Raw genomic sequence first — 17726 nt, 5'->3', positions numbered from 1 at the left:
CTTTTTGCTTTTAGCATGATTCCTCTTTTTAAAGATGACAGTATTTAAAGCTAGCAACATGTTGTTTTAAGATCAACAGTTTCACAAGAGCAAAATCTGCCTCCCAGACTCAGCTGCCTGCCTTCCTTCCCAAATACTTTGTTCTGAAGGAGTTGATGGCAGTGATAAATGTAAGAGAGTTAGAGCTCTGTAGTTATTGTCAGCAAGTTAGCTTTATGGCTTGGGGATTAGACCTTTGATGTCTTATCGAGTTTCTGCACTGCGTGAATCAGTTGCTTACTTGATTTAAATTCTAAAAAGAAATACTCTGTTGTGATATTGTCTCATACTGTGTCTTCGTTATTTGAGATGCCCTCTGTGTTCTTTAGTTCCCTAGGAAGAGAAGGCAACAAGCCATATGGAGGGTGGCCAGTTGCTTGCCAATCGTGATAGGCATTAAATAGAGTTGCACAGAAACTCAGCCTGTTTAGCTGAACCTTTCTGTCCCCCACAAAGGGAGATTTTACCCTAGAAGTCTGCAACACAACGTCCAGTACTGTTTAACTTTAGCTTTTGAGGGGGTCCCCCTATTCCTTTAATAAACTATTTCCTTTTTACTGAGGTAAGTGGTTCTTATGAAGTTTTCTTTTTGACATCCCCCAGTGCAGCTGGACTGGGGTGGAGAGCTGGTAGCTGCTTCAGCAGGTGGTGGAGGGAGATCAGAGGTGAGCTGGAAAGGAGGTCCCCCTTTCATGATTCCAGGGATAGGAATTTTACCCTGGAGATGACTGTTTCAGACCATCTAGAAGCTCATATTCAGAGTTTTGCATGTCCTATGTGCTGATTGAGGAGGTTTCTGGCCTTTGTTACAGAGGTTCAACCTAATGCTTCTTGTTTTGAGTTATAGATCATTGCCTTTAGTTTTACGGTTTTAAGCTACCTCAGACACTTTAAAGGGTGTGTGCTGATATCCTTTAATCCTAAAATAAACCCCTCAAATATAGAAATGTTGATCTGATTTAGATTTTATTTGCATTTTAAAATAGTTTTTCAACATTTTGGAAGCCAAAATATTTTTCAAATAAGCAGTCTTTGAACTACATTGAAAAGTAAATATGTCTATTTTCCCAAATTGTAGCTGAGGTTATAAAAGACACCAACCAGACAGATTAGCTGTGTGTAAGGAAACTAGCTAACAGGATGGTTGTGCTAGTCCACTTGTATTCTGAAAGATGGGTCAGTACTTATGAAAAACTTAAGTAAACTAGAGGATAATTCAATACATAGACAATGCATCCCACTGTTTCTCTGTTTATTTTCTCCCTGTGTGACTTCTGGCAACCGAGAAGAAACACTATAAATGACAGCAACCCGCCAAAGAAAAGATTATGAATAACAATACCACAAGAATGAAGGGCATAAAGTTACCAGTGACTTGGGAAAAATGCAGAACACTGGACTCATGACACACTTAGCAACTAGTGGATTGCAGTACATGCAGAGCAGAATACCTTCAGATTAGAAACCCTTTCAATTTGAGTTTCAATTTAAATTCATGCAAGTTTGTCTTGTTTCTGGTAACCAAAAGTGTGTATATCTGTAGGTGTTTGACTCTGCTGAACCACTGTACTTTGCTGGTAATACTCCAAAACCAAGAGAAGTAATGTCACTGGACACTGACAAAATAAAATGGCTGAGATCTGTCTAGTTAGCAGTGGTGCGCACCTTGTTGCTTTCAGGACTGTACCAAGACTGTCATGTTTTCCATCCCAATCTACAGTTCAATTTTCAGGCAATGCATAGCCTTAGTTTAGATACCGTTTAACTTTTTTGATGTTGTAAAATGAAAGAAAACAGCTTTTTATGTTAACCTGGAGTTCAAAATTATTATAATAAATATCACATGAAGATTTTTTTTTAATCCCTGAAAAATCAGATAAACTGTTCTTTTGAAAGAAAAAAAAAATTGCAGTCTATTTGCCCTATGGTGCACTTTTATTACTCCTGAATATCTACAATATTAAATATGTTGGCTGTTTTCTTCTACAGTGACTACCCTAGGCTCTGTTTGCAAAAATAAGCGGTTTCATGAAATATGGAGGAGCCCTCATCTTCGAGGGGAATGAATGTAGTCAGATAAAGGGTGTTTTAGTGTCACTGATGGTCTTTGTCAAGGTTTGAAAGTTAAGACTATTACTTTATTTTTAGTTATATAGGGTCAATGACAAGAAGTTATTCATACATTTTTTCCAATGCTCAGACTTTGCAAGCACAAAGTACTCACTTGAAATGAGTCATGCCAGAAGCTGCAAAGACTATATTGTAGAAGCAGTCAAATGAATCAGTGAAAGGTTCTTCTGAAAGGGTAATTCACCAGGGCTGAGTGCTACTAAATAGGACCCAAACCTGCTCCTATTGCTGTCTGTGTATTTACCTCAGTAGGGATGGAACCAGATCCTAGAATTGAGCTACTCAAGGGAATAGCCCTTCAAGAGATAGGGTGCACTACCTTTAAATTTCTTTTTAAGACAAAGGGAGAGAAAAACCAGTAGATTTTGACTGCTTGTTCTTGTAGCATTTTCTGGCATTCACATGTAATAAATTGATGTCCATCCTTTTGTTAGAGCAAGAAAGAACATGTGTCACAGTTTGGTTCGATCTCAGCTCAGTCCTTTCTAGTTTACATGGCTGAGCAACTTAGAAGTTTTGCCTTTTTTAGTAATTTGTGAAGCAGCAGTAAAAAGAAATGATGGATGTGCTGGCATTCATTCCCCTCCATCCCTCCATCAATACAGCAAAGTAGAGGTCACTTAAAAAAACACCTGTTAAAGCAATAAACATTTAAAAAATAACATGCCAAAGTAAAACATATCAATCAAAGCACAACTCTGTTTAACAATTTTCTGTGCTGGTCATAACAAGAGGAGACTGTAGTTTTGGCAGTGAGGCTCCAAAAGCTCTGGAGCACTCTAGGGCACTAAGTAAAGCACAACACTGTTCTAATTGATAGGTAGGTAACTAGAAGCTGACTTTGAGTACTGATCCATGAGTGATTAAAAAAAAATAAAAACCACCACTACATCAGGAACAACAAACTCAAACCCCACCTTCCCACTCAGCGAAACTGCATACTCTAGTTGTTGATTTCAACCATCCTTGTTAAAGTTTATAGGGAAAGAGGTCTGATATCATAAGTTACACATGAAAAGTTACATGAAATATAATGAGGCAAAGGTGGTGGTGGTGGATGTCTGTTCAAAGGTTTAACAGGGTCCTTTTCAATAAAACAGTGTCTCAGAAAGGTATTTAAGGAAGCTTAACCTTAGTGGTGATGTCCTGTATGTTTGTAAAAAGAAGGAAGTCCCAATTTGAAGTAGGCAGGTCTGGGTTTGTCATGAAACAGTCATGAAGGACTGTATTGCTTCAGTGGGACAGTACAAGATGAACTAATCTGTTAAAAATAGGTTAAATACAGCAGTTATACAAAGTTGTCATTTTGAAGGTATCTACTGGTACCGTTGTAAATAACAGCAAGGATAAGGAGAACTTAGGTTTTCCATACCTTTCAGTGCTAGGGTTGAATGCTTTCCCATGGCATTGGGATGAGGGTGGAGTTTGTTCTGTAAACGTACCTTGAAATCAGAATATGCTGGGTTTGAAGGAACTCATCAGGACCACCTTCTGCTTCATTCCTAGGGAGAAGAGTGATGAAATAACTATTGAAAAAATTAGTGGTGTTTTAATGAAGCAGAGTAACCAAGGCAGACTAGCTGATTTGCGTGCTCTCTAAGGCAGACTATAACTTGTGGATATTTAAACATCATTGCCTTTGTTTGAAATACACATGGGAATATGACTTTGCATATTAGAACCTACATGTGTGGATATATATATACACAGTGGTATGTATATATATATATATATATATATATATATATATATATACACACATACATATGTATTATTATTGTCTAACTCATTTTCCCATTGTAGATAAGCCTGGAGGGAACAAAATATTCCTAGCTTGGAGGTTTCTACATCTGCCTTTCAAGCCACTCTCAGACAGAAACAGCATGGCTACATAAATCGTTATAGATCAGCACATTTTTCAACAACAAAAAGCTCTTAGCACAGAGCCACTTCAGAACACACTGCTCCACAGTTTGTTCGCAGACCTCCCATGCCAGCAGCAGGGAAGTCAGACTGTTGTATTCAACAACTCACAGTAACCAGATGCAGAATAAAGAAATTGCCTTTCAAAGCTATAGTCTTAACTAGGCTTTTCAGAGCCAAACAGTGACGTCTAACATCCATCTTTTCTCTTCTGCTTATTTTTCAGGCCTTTTTGGCCTTCAGCACTCCAAGATGAAGTGTTAGTCTCCTGTTTTGCAAGCAGTCTTGAGTTTCATTTTATATTCTGAAAGAGTAGTTTAACTTCATCAGAGGGACACTCTTCATATATAAGGGGTCCACAAAAAGTAACAAATTAAAAACCTGTTGTCACTGTGCTTAAATATCTAGTGTCAGTAGAGGGTATATAGGTTAAGGAAAATTGAAGGAGTCTATGAATTGAAGAAAGGTTGAAAACCTCTGAAGAACTGTCCAAATCCATGAACCTTAAGGTCCGTCTTCTTCCTAGTGTACAGACTTCAAACTGGTCCCACAGAAGAGGATGGAGTTTCTATCCACAGACAGAAAAAGCAGTTTCTTGGTCTTTAGCTTTAGTAAGAGAACTTAGATTAGGGCAAAGAAAAATAGGTTTAGCATAGTTATGAGTTATGCTTTGTGTGCAGCCTGTTTGTATTAAGGATATCTCTAAAGAACTGCAAGAATTAGAGACAAGCTGGCCTGAATTAAAAAAAAAAATATTAAAAAAAAAGAAATTGGGGAACACTGCCCTGCCTTGCTCAGATTAATCAGACAGTAGCTTCTGACCAAAGACAATCCACAGCTGTGCATTGTACTGTGAAATGTAGAATAGAACATTACTGCTTTAAAGGCTTTGAGCCAGATTCAATAACTAATCTCTACCCCCTCAGCCTAAGTGCATCTGTTGTCAGCTTTTCTTCCAATGGAGAGAGACATCAATGCTCCCCATGACCAGACTGTAAGACTGGTCTTGACTCTTCTTTCTCTGACTGGCGGTTTAGCCTGTAGATGTATCCAGTTTTTGGCTCTCTAGCCAAGCACCTTTTTTCTTGCAGTACATTTGATCTGCTTAGGTGGAAGAAGAGTTTCTCTGTGCTACACAGTGTGGGTTCACAGAGTTGTGCATTTCCAATGCACAAAAGTGCATATGTCTCAGGTTTATCTGAAGACCTTTTCTGTCCTAGTAATGATGTAGCTGCAGGATGTAGACCAGAGGGAATGGCACTGAATCCTTGCATAAAAGTGGATAATGTAAGGTAAAGAGGAGATAAGTGTTATGCCATAGCAGTGAATAAACTTATATATGCATATAATCTTGGTAAATAGTTTAATATCACAGTAAGAAAACGATCGAATATCTACTCTTGAGGTATTGGAAAAGCTTTCTCATTAACTGCAACACGTTGTTTGTGGTTGAAGAAATAAGCTGTCCACAGCCCAGATGTGGGACCAGTGACAAAAACAAAGCTGAAAGATAAACCAAGCAGAAAACAGAGCAAAAATGGAGCATAAATGTTTTCGTCCACTTTAAGCAAGGTTTCAGATATCCACTACTTCATATTCTGAACTTCAGTAACAGAGGGATGAAAGATCACTGGGACCATTGGTGGTACAGGGAGGCACAATTCAACCAGTATTGAGTCTTTGGGGAGTGAGACACTGAAGGAAAATACTGACATTCTATGATGCCTGAAACATATGAAAGTAAATAATATTTCATCAATGCTTATACCTGTCAAGTGGGTACACATATCTAATTATTTTGGTTTTATTAATGAGTTAAACTAAATAATCAAAATTTTTTCTGATATGGTCCCATTTTCATTCTTCTCAGAAATACTACATAAGAATATAAAGCACTGTCAAGTAGAGAATAGGAAACCCTTTGGAAGTTGTGTATTGTCAAGTATAGTGCTTGGGAAAGGCTAAAATAAATGTTATTAAAATGTAAAGCAGACGATAAGTTAAAGCAACTGGAGTTAAGGAGTCATTCCTGTTGATCTATGGTATAATTTGTAGTTGAAACCAATTTTTGAAACTGGACTAGGCTGGTTTCTGTGTTATTAGGGCAAAAACACATCTCTGTTAAAGTGGTTTGCTTTTTAATAGGATTTAACCATAATTGTCCAGTTTGAACTTCTAGTTCAAAATAGTTCCACCTCAGGTTGGTAGGCTATTGTTGGCTTAATTTCAGTTGCTAGCAGCATTCAACAGAAATGCTTCTTTAACCTTGTCTTTCAGTGAATCACATGTTTGTACCATAACAGATTTGTTTGTTAAATGAATTCAAAGACAGAATTAGGTGAGCCAATATTGAAGGTGAGTCACTTTCTGGTCTGTACTGAACCATCTTTCTCTCTAAACTGTCCTATTTTGATCTAAGGGAATATTTTCACTGGAAACTACAGTTCTAAGATGTGCATCAGTATGATCCCAGTTTTCGTGTCACTGACTCTGCTTATTCCTGTTTAAACAAATAGCAAATCTCACAAGAAATTTCATAGCCCTTGCTTGTTTCAGCATTAGTTTTGATGTATTTGTTGATTCCTTTGGTTATGTGAGCAAGCAATACTGATTTGCACTTTTATCATCTTATACTGCTGTAGTAAAGATGATAAGAAGTATTTTCCAAGTGTCAATCACATACTTTCTATCTGTTTTTTTTCTAAGTACATTTGCTAGTCTCTCTTGCATGTTAGCATTCCTCACAGTTGCTTGCCTTTTTGTCCTTCCTGCTCTTAAATCCCGCAGTTACATTAGGTTGATGGAAATTGTTTAAATGTATAACCCAAATTCTCCAGTGAGGTTTGGCTAACCAGCAAGTTATTCAAGTGGTTTTGTCTCCCGGGTATGTCTTCATCTTCTGCTTTTCCAGGTTGCTTGAATATCCTTGAACCCATAATTTGCCCTAATCTCCTCTAAGGCTTTGAAATAATAAAATACTTAAATAAAACTCTTTGGATAAATGCCCTTTAAAATATAGCTTTATCTATGAACTATCATACTCTCAAGGGAGTGGACTTTGTTCCTCAGACGATTAAGGGGATTTTCTGTCCAGTGTCTTACTGTGGTTTGTCCATCGTGATCAGACATACCCATCTTAGCTCCTGCAGCAACTCAAAACAGAACAGATGAGGAAACTCTGGGAGAAAAATGCTGCAGAGACTAGACTGTTGTGGTATGTGATTTTTTTTCTGCTGCCTGAGTTTGGTTCCCCGGTCTACTACATGATTTTCTGTGGGTCACAAAGCCTTCCTGTGCTTTTGAAAAAATAATTCTCTGCTCAACAGGGATGTTGCTGAGGATAAATTAAGGGTGACAAAGTGCCTAGCCGCTACAGAGGGGTAGTCGTATACATACAGAAAGGCTCTACTCAGCTCCTGACTTCATAAAACAGAAAGAGAGAGATCACTTGACTTGCCATCACCAAATCCACTGGGGAAATCCAAGGCAAACAGAGGACTGCCAGGGGCCCCATGTGGTCCTTTTTTTGTTGAAAAGTCCTTTTTGTAGTCCTAGCTAGGCCTAAACCTGGAGTCCTGCAGATGCCTCCCAGGCAAGAATGAGAGGGTTGGAGGATCTCACCAGGGCTCCCACACTGCAGCTCATAAGGACACCCACGCAGGCCCTGGAGACCAACATGATTTGTAGGTTGTTGAGAGTCATGGGTGCCTGTCTTTACTGTTGCTCATTTTGTGGGTAAAGGGAAATGACTTTAGTTTTTCTCCCTTCCCGTGCTGCTCAGCTAATTATTAATTTCTGTCAGCAAGAAGGATCTGCAAAATAACACCAAAATGGGGAAAAGGAGCATCTATCCTGCACTTCTGGAACTCTGTAGCTAAATTCCGTGAAGAAAGATTTGGGGTTTGTGTGTAATTTCTGAGTAATTTGCTTCTGAAGCTAATTATTCTTAAAAATGAAAAATTGCTCAAAAACATTGGGAAAAGGAAGCTTCCTTTTTTATCTTAGTATACCACTAAAATATAAAAATTCTGGTAAAAATCCTGAATGACTATTATTTTAAGATGATACCTTTGAGATAATCTCTCCATTTTGAGGCATGCTCTCCAGAAAGACATCTGTATTTTCTCATGTTAAGTGATAGGAAATGCAAATAGACCATGGCTTAAGTATGAAGAGTATGGAGATTTATAACTCTCATTATACATTTTTTGTGTGTAATAAAATTCAGGAAAACTATACATAGCAATTTTTTTTACTATTTTTTTAACCCAGTTACTGCTCTTTGTCCTCTTTTTTTTTTTTCTTGAAATTTTCCACCTACTTGTCTTAGTTTCTTATCTGAAGTTCAAAATATTCTGTGTCTGAGGTTTATGATGATGAAGTAGCACCAATGAAAACAGTGCTTCAACTGGGTGAAGACCTTTTCTTGGGCACCTTTTAAGGCTCAGGAGAATGATTGCCTCCTGGTAGCTATATGCCATGCTTGTTCAGAAAAAGCAAAAGGATAGAGAAATTCATCTGAGGACTTGCTTGAGTTCACCTTTTTTCCTAATCCCTGCTTTTCAAGAGCTCAGAAGATAAAGTACTATCTTTGCTTTTGTCTGTCTTTGCATTTGGCTGGCACATAACGGCATCAGAACCAAATAGTTCTTCTGGCAGCATGTTTCAGGGTGAGGAGCTCCTGCTTTTCACAGTGCCAAGGATGATACCAAATTCACAAGCCTTGTCTGCAGTCTTGGCAGTGGAGAAATGAACAGTTAGGCTGGGTTCAATGTGGCTTATAGGCAGAACTAGAAAGAGGAGCATTGAAATTCGCAATGAGAATATTTATGTTAAATCTTATTTGAGTCTTAGAACAGACTTTTCAGGTTTTTATTGTAGAATAGTTAATACATATCTAATAAAGTAGACAAGTTTCCATTGCTCTCTCATTTTTGTTGTGAAGAATGTTTCTACCATAACCATTTTTGTTGTTGTTTTGAGCTTAATACTGATTGAAGGAGATTCAGAGACTTCCTAATTGTGATACTGCATTTCTTGTATGTTATGGAAATGTTGCAGTAACTGCCATTTCAAAGCAGCAGCTGAACAACCTCAGATATAATGAATCAGCTACTATTTGAATAGACTAAAAAGGCAGAGCTTTCTTTTCAGTTTTGGGTAATATTTGTGTCTTCCCTGGGGAAGGAAGTCACAGAACAGTTTTCACATTGGAATAGCATTCCTACAGCATTAATTTTTTATTTTTCTAGTTTTTGAGAGTGGACCAAGATAAAGACAGAGAATGCAGCCTGGACTGTGCAGGTTCCCCTCAGAAATCACTCTGTGCATCTGATGGAAGAACTTTTCTGTCCCGGTGTGAATTTCAACGAGCAAAATGCAAAGATCCTCAGCTGGAAATAGCCTACCGAGGCAATTGCAAAGGTGAGGAAATCAAAGTTTCTCTTGATCATAATGAAAAATAATAGATGCTAAATTTGTTTTTGGAAATATCTGTGTATTGAAGACTAGGAGTGTTGGACTTGAAGATTTTTCTTAAACAAGTAGGTTGAAATCCATCCTGTTATTTCTATAACACTACTCTATGTAAAGATAAATTAATCTTGAGTCTTCATCAAAATTATGACGCCCACATCCATTTATACTATAGTAAGTCACTATTAAGGAAACTGCGTGGTTAGGTCCTTGTTCTGAAGTACCATATTACCGGCAAACTCAGAGAAACTCTTAAGATTGTTATCTTGCAAGGTGTCGGCACTTCGGTATTTTGTGTTAGAGATAGTCAAATTAAGTCTTGCATTTCCAAACTACAATCTTTTAGAGGGGGGGGTCGTGGTGAGGAGATTTCAATTAAAAGAAGGAGAAAAAAAAGCTTTGTAATGGATAGAGCTCTCACAGGCCATTCCTACATTCCTATCATCCATTCTTTTACTTCTGATCTCTGTTTAGAGAAATTGTATGACACGCAAACCTACAAAATATCCGTTGTCAAATCATTTCACTTTTAGAGTAGCGTGGTGCTAGAGAATGCATTTCCTTACTGAAGTGTAAGGTGATTCCCACCACAATGATCTTCTTTCTAAAATGTAATAATAGCAGTGATCATAAAGATTTACTTTCCCTTTCTCTCCGTCTAAAGAGAGGGGCAGGGTGTGGACGTGGGGGCTGGGGGGAAGAAAACCCCAGAGACCACACCAATTCAACCTGTAGGAGGCAATTTTCCACATCATCTCTCTCCATTAGCTCCAGAAAACCTCTGAAGCATCAAGACTGCTTCAAAGAGACATTCTGTCTCATCTTCTGCCTAGATGAAATAGTATCCTCATTCTTCAGCCCTTTCATAGTAAACCATTGTATTACCTGATGGATCTATTTACTTTGGTGAACAAGGATAACATAATGAAGCTACCTGAGCCAAAGCTTTTATTACACTCATGAATGACAGAGAGAATTATTGTGCACTTTGTATTTGTTCATTTTATACATTAGAGCATTATACATCTTTATGGAAATTAGTTTTGAGAGTTTTTCTTTATTTTTTTTATACTGTATTGAAAATATCATCTGCAAGAATTTTTTTCATAAAGATGTGAATTGCTCTACTAAATGTGTCCTCAGTGGTGCAGTCAAATTTTTCCGCAGTCAGTAACTACAATTTGGAGAACTGCTCTTTTGCTGTTTATTGTTAATGAATAGAGTGCCAGTACAACTGTAGAACTTGAATTAGACACCATAGGCAGTGCATTGTTAATAGCAAATACTCATTGTGTTCTCCTCAATCAAATATTTTTAATCTTACAATTAAATTAATACAAACATCACCCTAATATTTAAATATTTTTCCTTTGTGTGGTAATAGACACATATTTGCCAATAATATACTTGGTCAATATCAGCAAGAGACTGGTTTTCTTTTAATTCTACATTTTCATGGTATTTCTTATTCAGTCAAAGCAGTCTTAAATTTCGAAGTGACCAATATCTTTATTTCTACCCATGGCTGCAATCATCAGAAGTATTTCAAGCTGTAAAAACAAGTTTTAGAGAAGAGAAAGATGATTTGTTGGCCAAGCTGCAGTTTCAGTTTTAGCATTACTAGAGCTACTTCTGATAGTCTCATCAAACATTCTGAAAGAGCTAAATCCTCAGATTAAAACCTCTTTTGAGCCAGTTACTTTTGAGTGGTGAAATTTGTTGTTGCAGGTGATGCTTGATGAAAAAGCAGAGGGCTGTTTTAGTAGAGCTAACCAAAAAGTGATGATTTCATTTCAGAACAACTTTCAAGGTTTCAGAATTTGCTTTCATTCCATGTTGGAATGCAAACAGATTCTACTGGAAGTGTTCATCTGTCCCCCTAAAAAAACAGACACCCACCCTAACTCCCCAATAAAACATTGGTTTTGAAGTAGATTTCGAGGTTACTGGTGCAGGAAAAAGGGAAAGAAACACACCTTTGCATGAGTAAGTTCTGAAGGGAGAAAAGAGATTATTCCTGGTATAGGTTTCATAACTTTAAATGCGTGTCTGATATTCATCCAGTATTGTTCAGAAAAGGCAGAAAAGGCAGTCTTAAATCTGTGTCTGTCTCCTCCTTTCTTCTTTTGAGGTAAAAATCATAATTAAGTTCACAAAAATCTTCCCTGAAAATTAAATATTTCCAGGTTCCATTTTAATTAGTTGAAATATGGTGTCTAGCTCTTTGTTTGGTTCAGTCTATTCAAAAGAAATCTAAAGACCTTGACAGTTTATGTTGACAACCTTTTGGAATAATTTTGAGTCCATCATTTCTTGTTTATATATACAGAACTGTGGTTTGTTTTTATATCCATAAGGAAGTTTGAACAGGCACCAGACTGATGTGTGCTTTCTCTGTTTCTTTTTTGCCTAGAAAGCCAAATTTAGATTGACTTTCTCCTCTTTCTCACCTGTTCTCAACATTTTTCTCATCTGTTTGGTTTTGATCACTTAAACACTAAAATCACAAAGGGATAGTTTGCTTTATGTGTGCTTGCTTTCCCCTTTAATTCAAGTTTCATTCGCAGTAAGAGTGCTCAGCATTGCAAAGGAAACAATTTTAAGATCCTAGATCTTAAAAGATCACAATAAACTAGTAACATTTAAACCATTTTCCCCCTTGCACTTCTGTTTTAGTTCTTGATGTCTATAGCAGAGATCAAAACAGTTTAAACAAACCTGAAAATGCATGAACTGTGAAACCTTCCACTCAGTTCTGAAAAACTCACTTTTGACAAAAAAAACATCAAAATAGACTGTTCTGATAGTGCTTTTTTCTGAAGACATTAGTTTAGTAATTTTTTTTTTGAACTCCACTTCCAGGCAATGCTGGAATCCATTGGTAAGCTTGGAAATGCTATAAGAAGTTAAAATCTTATAAAATTTCTAGCTTGCTTTTGCAGTTTCTAAGGTCTCAAATACTCTGTGTGCGCTGTAGATGAATATACACATTTTTGGATACTTTTCCAAAAAAAATCTTAACTCTGAAGTTCTGGAGTTTTGCCACTTGCTCGACACAGACATTTACTGTGCAACAAGATTATGAATCTAAAAAATAAATGTATGTTGACAGCTGAGAAATACTATTTGTGTTAGGTGGACTGTGAAAATATCACCTGTGTTGGGGATCAACTACATCCACACACAAATGCTTCACAGTCCAAATCTGGACCAGCATAGCCAAGGAAACAAAACATACAAGAAGTGGAAAAGCAATATGATTGCTTTTAAACTGCTCATAAAAACACAGGCACTATGTCTAAGAAATTAATTAAACAGTGCAAGAACACAGTAGAAGCACCCACACATGTAAGAGTACTCACTGTTGCGCTTTGAGACCTGGCCAGGTAGCGCTTTCCTGAGGACTGTATCTGTCTGGCTCAGCAAAAAGATGGGTGAAGGACTGTTACCAGCAGACAGCATGCACAGAAGTGCCTTCTTTCAGGGACTTCAGACTGTTCAACCTGAGAACTGAGCCTAGGTACTCTTACTGGACTGTCCTGATGCATGCCAGGGAGGATTTATTCCTATGAGTAATATAAACTCAGGGAAGAGTCCTTTAGCACTTACCCTTATTCCTACCACTACAGCTGGTGAGGATGGGACTGGAGAGCTCTGAATGTCACAAAAGGAAGGCTTTGTAACCTATAGAATAGATCCTTTGATATTCTTTGTTATTCCTTTGATATTCTTTTGCATTTTTGCATGCAAAAAGTACATCTTTGAGTTCCTTAGTCTTGAAAATAGGACCAACCATGCAGAAGTGTCATGTCTACAAAAAAACCCCAAATGAGGCAGTTGGTCGTTATGAGTAGGAAGTGTTACCCATCAATCTGTTCTTCCATAGGGTCAGTAGCTGGGGGGATTTTACATGATTTGGAACATAGTATGGATTACTCCAAAATACTGTGCTTGTATTGAAACTGGAATGGACAAAGCATCAGCTAAAATTATCTTCCTCAGGGGAAAGGCAGGGGAAAGGCATTGTTAAGTGAAGATCTGCCTCTTTATTTTACAAAGTAAGGCTGAATATGTCACAAATTGCTATAGATAAGACTACTTGAAACAAGTAGTTTGGTCTTTTTCATTGTGCATTTGTACAAGGATTTGGGATTTTTTCCCCTCTTTTTCTTTGTTAACTGTTCAAAATAACTGTAAAAATTGCTTATATCACTGTAAGAATTTTCTATTGTTGTGAAAATTTTGCATTATCTATACAAAAGAAAAAGAGAGAATGCTTCAACTGAAAATGACAATGTAGGAGCTGTACGCAGTGATATTTAATTTCTGAGGGGTTTGGAATTTAGCCTGGCTGACACTCAGAGTATGTATTCAGTATTTGCAGAGGTGGCCCCAACAGTGACTTACTGCTTTGTGAGTACACTAAGGAAAGCCATCATGCAGAGTAGTATCATTGTTATTCCATAACTATGTAGATCCCCTTTCTGTATTGGAAACCCCAGATAGCTCATGTGTAATTTAATTCATTTATAGTATGTTAAAGAGCCTCACTGTTTAAAAATGCTGTACTTTTATGGGCTATCATAAACGTAATGAAAGGTACTATCTACAATCTCACAGTTCACATAAAGAACTGAAACACATCAAAATATGAGTGAGATTTCTCATAAAATAGGTATTTTACTATTTGTTTTCCTAAAAGAAAAAAATGCTCAGCATTTGTTTCTTTAAAGTAGGGCCTTCAGAAATAGGGAGAAGTTTAACCCATTTGAATTATGGGTACAATGATTTGATGAATGGATTAAGAACATGCTCAAACAAATTGAAATTATCTGAATTAGGGTACCTTTCTGTCCTTGGACAAACAAGCTGATACGATTTTCCCTTTGTGAAGAGAAAGGAGGCATTGCTGGGCAGTAGTTGTTTTGAGCTCACAAATTAAGTTTGGTCCCATAATTCATGAATCCAAACATAATTTGGGGAAACATTACTGTTGCCTTTCAGCTAAAGAACTGGTTTGTAAATTCTGGACATAGCTTCTGAGTGCACACCTTATCTAGTATTCCCATGGAGTCTGCCATCCAGCTGAGGTTTACCTGTGAGCCAACCAGGTGTGAGCTTGGCATTTGCTTGCAGTACTTGAGAATGTCCCTTAGCTCAGTGTGTGGGCAGGGACATTGTCTTGGCCAGTGCACTTGCTGCCTGGAAGGCAACCTTATGGGTTGTGTTTAGGAGGCAGAATATGATCCCAGGATGTTTCGTCTGGAGAGAGAAAAATGTTATGATTAGGTTTGGTTCTTTTTCTAGCTGAAATGACAGTTGGACTGAGCCAAGGTGTCATTCTAAAACATAATCCTGAACACACTGAGACCTTGCGCAGTCTGCAGATTGAAAGCAGAACATGTCTTCATATCTTCTCACCTCTCCTTTTTCTCCTCTCCCTTTTCTTTTTGTTCTCATAGTTTATGAGGGAAAAAAAAAAAGAGTCATGCTTTTTTTTTTCATTATTTTGGAAAAAAAAGTATTGAAAAGAGAATATATTGAGAAGTGGTACTGTTTTTTTTTTTTTTTTAAATAAACCATATGGGGGAAAATTGATTATAGGGCAGATTTTTGTCTTAAAATGCTTTTATCTGGGAGCTGTCTCCTCCTTTTTCAGGCATATTTTCTCACTGTAGACACTGTGTTTAGTATACATGAAGACTGCAAGTTTCCAGACTGTGACACTGGCAATCGTGAGAGAAACACTTGTCAGCTCCAACATCATTTTGGTTTTGAGTCTTCATTTAAATCACATGTCAAGCTGTTACATACACATCAAGCTACTCTACTAAAATTGTTGAGAAACAAAATATCCAACAACTCAGTGAATAAAATTAAAATTTATGTTTCTCTGAAAGCAAGTGGAATTTAAAATACTCAGTTTTTCTGGGTAATATTTCACCAAGTACAATTTGCTAAGTAAGGCATATGAGAAGTAAGGACAGAAGTAAGGCATATAAGAACATTCTTAGGCACAAAAAAATGTAGCTTGTTAAAATCAAATATGCACTACTGCAATTGTAAGAAAGTAATCTTTTTGTTTTGTTTTGTGAAATTTTCATTTCTGCTCTTGTATTTTCCATTTAAGTTTCAGATAACATGAAAAGGAACTTAAAAGAAGTGAAGTAGAAAGTGCTAAAAAAGCAGTACTGCGCTGAAGATTAGGAACCACCAACAGTTGCAAGCCTTCTCAGACTTTCAGTAAAAGAATTAGTAAGCTGGCTCATATTAGACTTCTCTAAGCTATTAGCAAATCTCTGCTCTGCTCTGCTCAGAAAGTCTAGTGTAGCCTTTGGTACTCAAAAAATCAGAAAGCTGTAACTTTACTTTCTCTTGCAAGCATTTGATTCAGTTCTAGTCAGACTGTATCTCTCCAAATGTGACTGTCAGAAAACTGAGAGAAATAGTGTGCCAAGAGGAAATCCAGCACAGCATTCCTTATTTTATCTTAGAGCTTAGCTATCTAAATTGCTGTGTGGCTGCAAAATGTGGGGGGAAAGAAAAAAAAGAAAAAAAAAAGAAAACAACAAAGAAACCTCACACTGCTTGGGTCTGTTAGATGCCAACAGAGGAGAGTTTAGGCTAAGATTGCTCTGCTGTTTTGGTCAAATCCAGAAAGCAGCAATAAAAATAAATAGTGAAGGAGTTGGCCAACCCTTGTCACGAAGCAGCAAGTCTTTGTTTTATGGCTCTGTCAGGCTAAATGTCTGTGCTGACATCCTTTCCAACCCAAGAGACTAATATCTCTACATCTTTAAAACTGACACTTTCACCATTTATCTATCACTAGAGGGTACAGCTATTTATCTGCTTTGTTTTTAAACATGATCAGTTCTGCAGAATGTACACTGACCTGGGAAATTATCATGTTGTGAGTAGTGTATGACTTATAAACCAAATGGTGTCTTGTGTTCTGAATTAAACTTCTTTGTGCTAAATTAACTACAAGTTAAGACCATTTGACTTATGTCACATCACTACAAGGGTATAGCAGTGGGAAAGAAGCACAAAAGTAGAAATGAATTCTGTTTCATTGTTAGGACAATTCTGTAAAGTGCTCAGGTGGACAGCTAACTTTAAACAGCTTGTTACACTTCATGTTTCGAAGTGTAAGGACAAGTAAGTGTATAAAGGTGTTCTGGCATAATCGAGGTGCAACAAGGGAAACCTACAGAGAAACAGGGAGAAGGTTTTGGATTATGTTTGTCTATACAAGGTCTGCTTGTTCACGTCAATGTGACTTTAGAAAAGCTTTCTCTTTAGCGTAAGAACTGAGTGCCTGTAGAAAGCTGTCAAGGGAACTTTTTCTTCAAATGAATAAGTTAACCAGTTTATATGTAATTTTTACAAAGTAGTAAATATTTCTTATCTGTTCAGCAGAATATTTAATCTATAATAAAATACTAAACTGTGGAGTGCATTTTATGCATAAATACATAGCAAGGTCATGTCACACACTTTGCTCTTTGAAAGCAAACAAAGTTTGCTCCATGAATTGAGACTGAGAAAGGTACTTTTATTCTTACTGAGATACATAGCAAACCAAGAAATACCAGATGAACTAAACTGAAACTCTTGCAGGAGATTTATCTATTCTTTTGGCAAGCTGTTTACTTTCTCAGAGAGAATCTGGGTTAAATCTCCCTGTAGAGCCCCAAAATTGCTGTAAATTCAATAGTATCGAATGTCACTTTAGAGATGGTGCTTACACCTTTGATGAGTTGGTGTCATTGTTTTAAAGATAAACTTCTACTTTGCAGTAGTAAATTTCTCTCTATATGATATATTATTCAAGGATTAGCCAGCAGAGTTGAATTTGATGGATGTTTTTTCCCCGAAGCTCAGTGTTTTTGGTACTGTACTGTTGGAAATAGTACCAATAAAATGAGATTGGTTCCAAGTCAGTCTGGTGCTATTTGTGAGGTTAATTCTGTTTCCAAAATTTCCTATTGACTTCAGTGCTATCTCGGGAAGATTCTACAGTAATGTACCAGCATTCACTTCATTTCATAAGTGAAAGTCTTCCCTGTTGCATATAGAATCTTAGCACAAAATTAAGATGTCTTTATATTTTATTTGTGCTTTCTCTTCAGTGGTCTCCCCTGGAAGCCAAAATT

At 37.1% G+C, this 17726-nt stretch overlaps 1 protein-coding gene across 5 annotated transcripts in view; it reads left to right on the top strand.

The window, feature by feature from the left end:
* Positions 1-17726, top strand: part of SMOC2 (SPARC related modular calcium binding 2) — a 137677-nt gene that overhangs the window by 33886 nt on the left and 86065 nt on the right. For all 5 annotated transcript variants that reach the window (XM_032684178.1, XM_032684180.1, XM_032684181.1 and 2 more), the window contains one exon: positions 9345-9516. In XM_032684178.1, coding sequence (XP_032540069.1) covers positions 9345-9516 — 172 coding nt within the window. The remainder of the gene's footprint in view (positions 1-9344; positions 9517-17726) is intronic.

This window comes from Chiroxiphia lanceolata, chromosome 3 (genome assembly GCF_009829145.1).
Source record: "Chiroxiphia lanceolata isolate bChiLan1 chromosome 3, bChiLan1.pri, whole genome shotgun sequence".
Lineage (NCBI taxonomy): Eukaryota > Metazoa > Chordata > Aves > Passeriformes > Pipridae > Chiroxiphia > Chiroxiphia lanceolata.
Note: the sequence above shows the minus strand (reverse complement) of the source record. Positions and strands in the feature narration are given on the sequence as shown.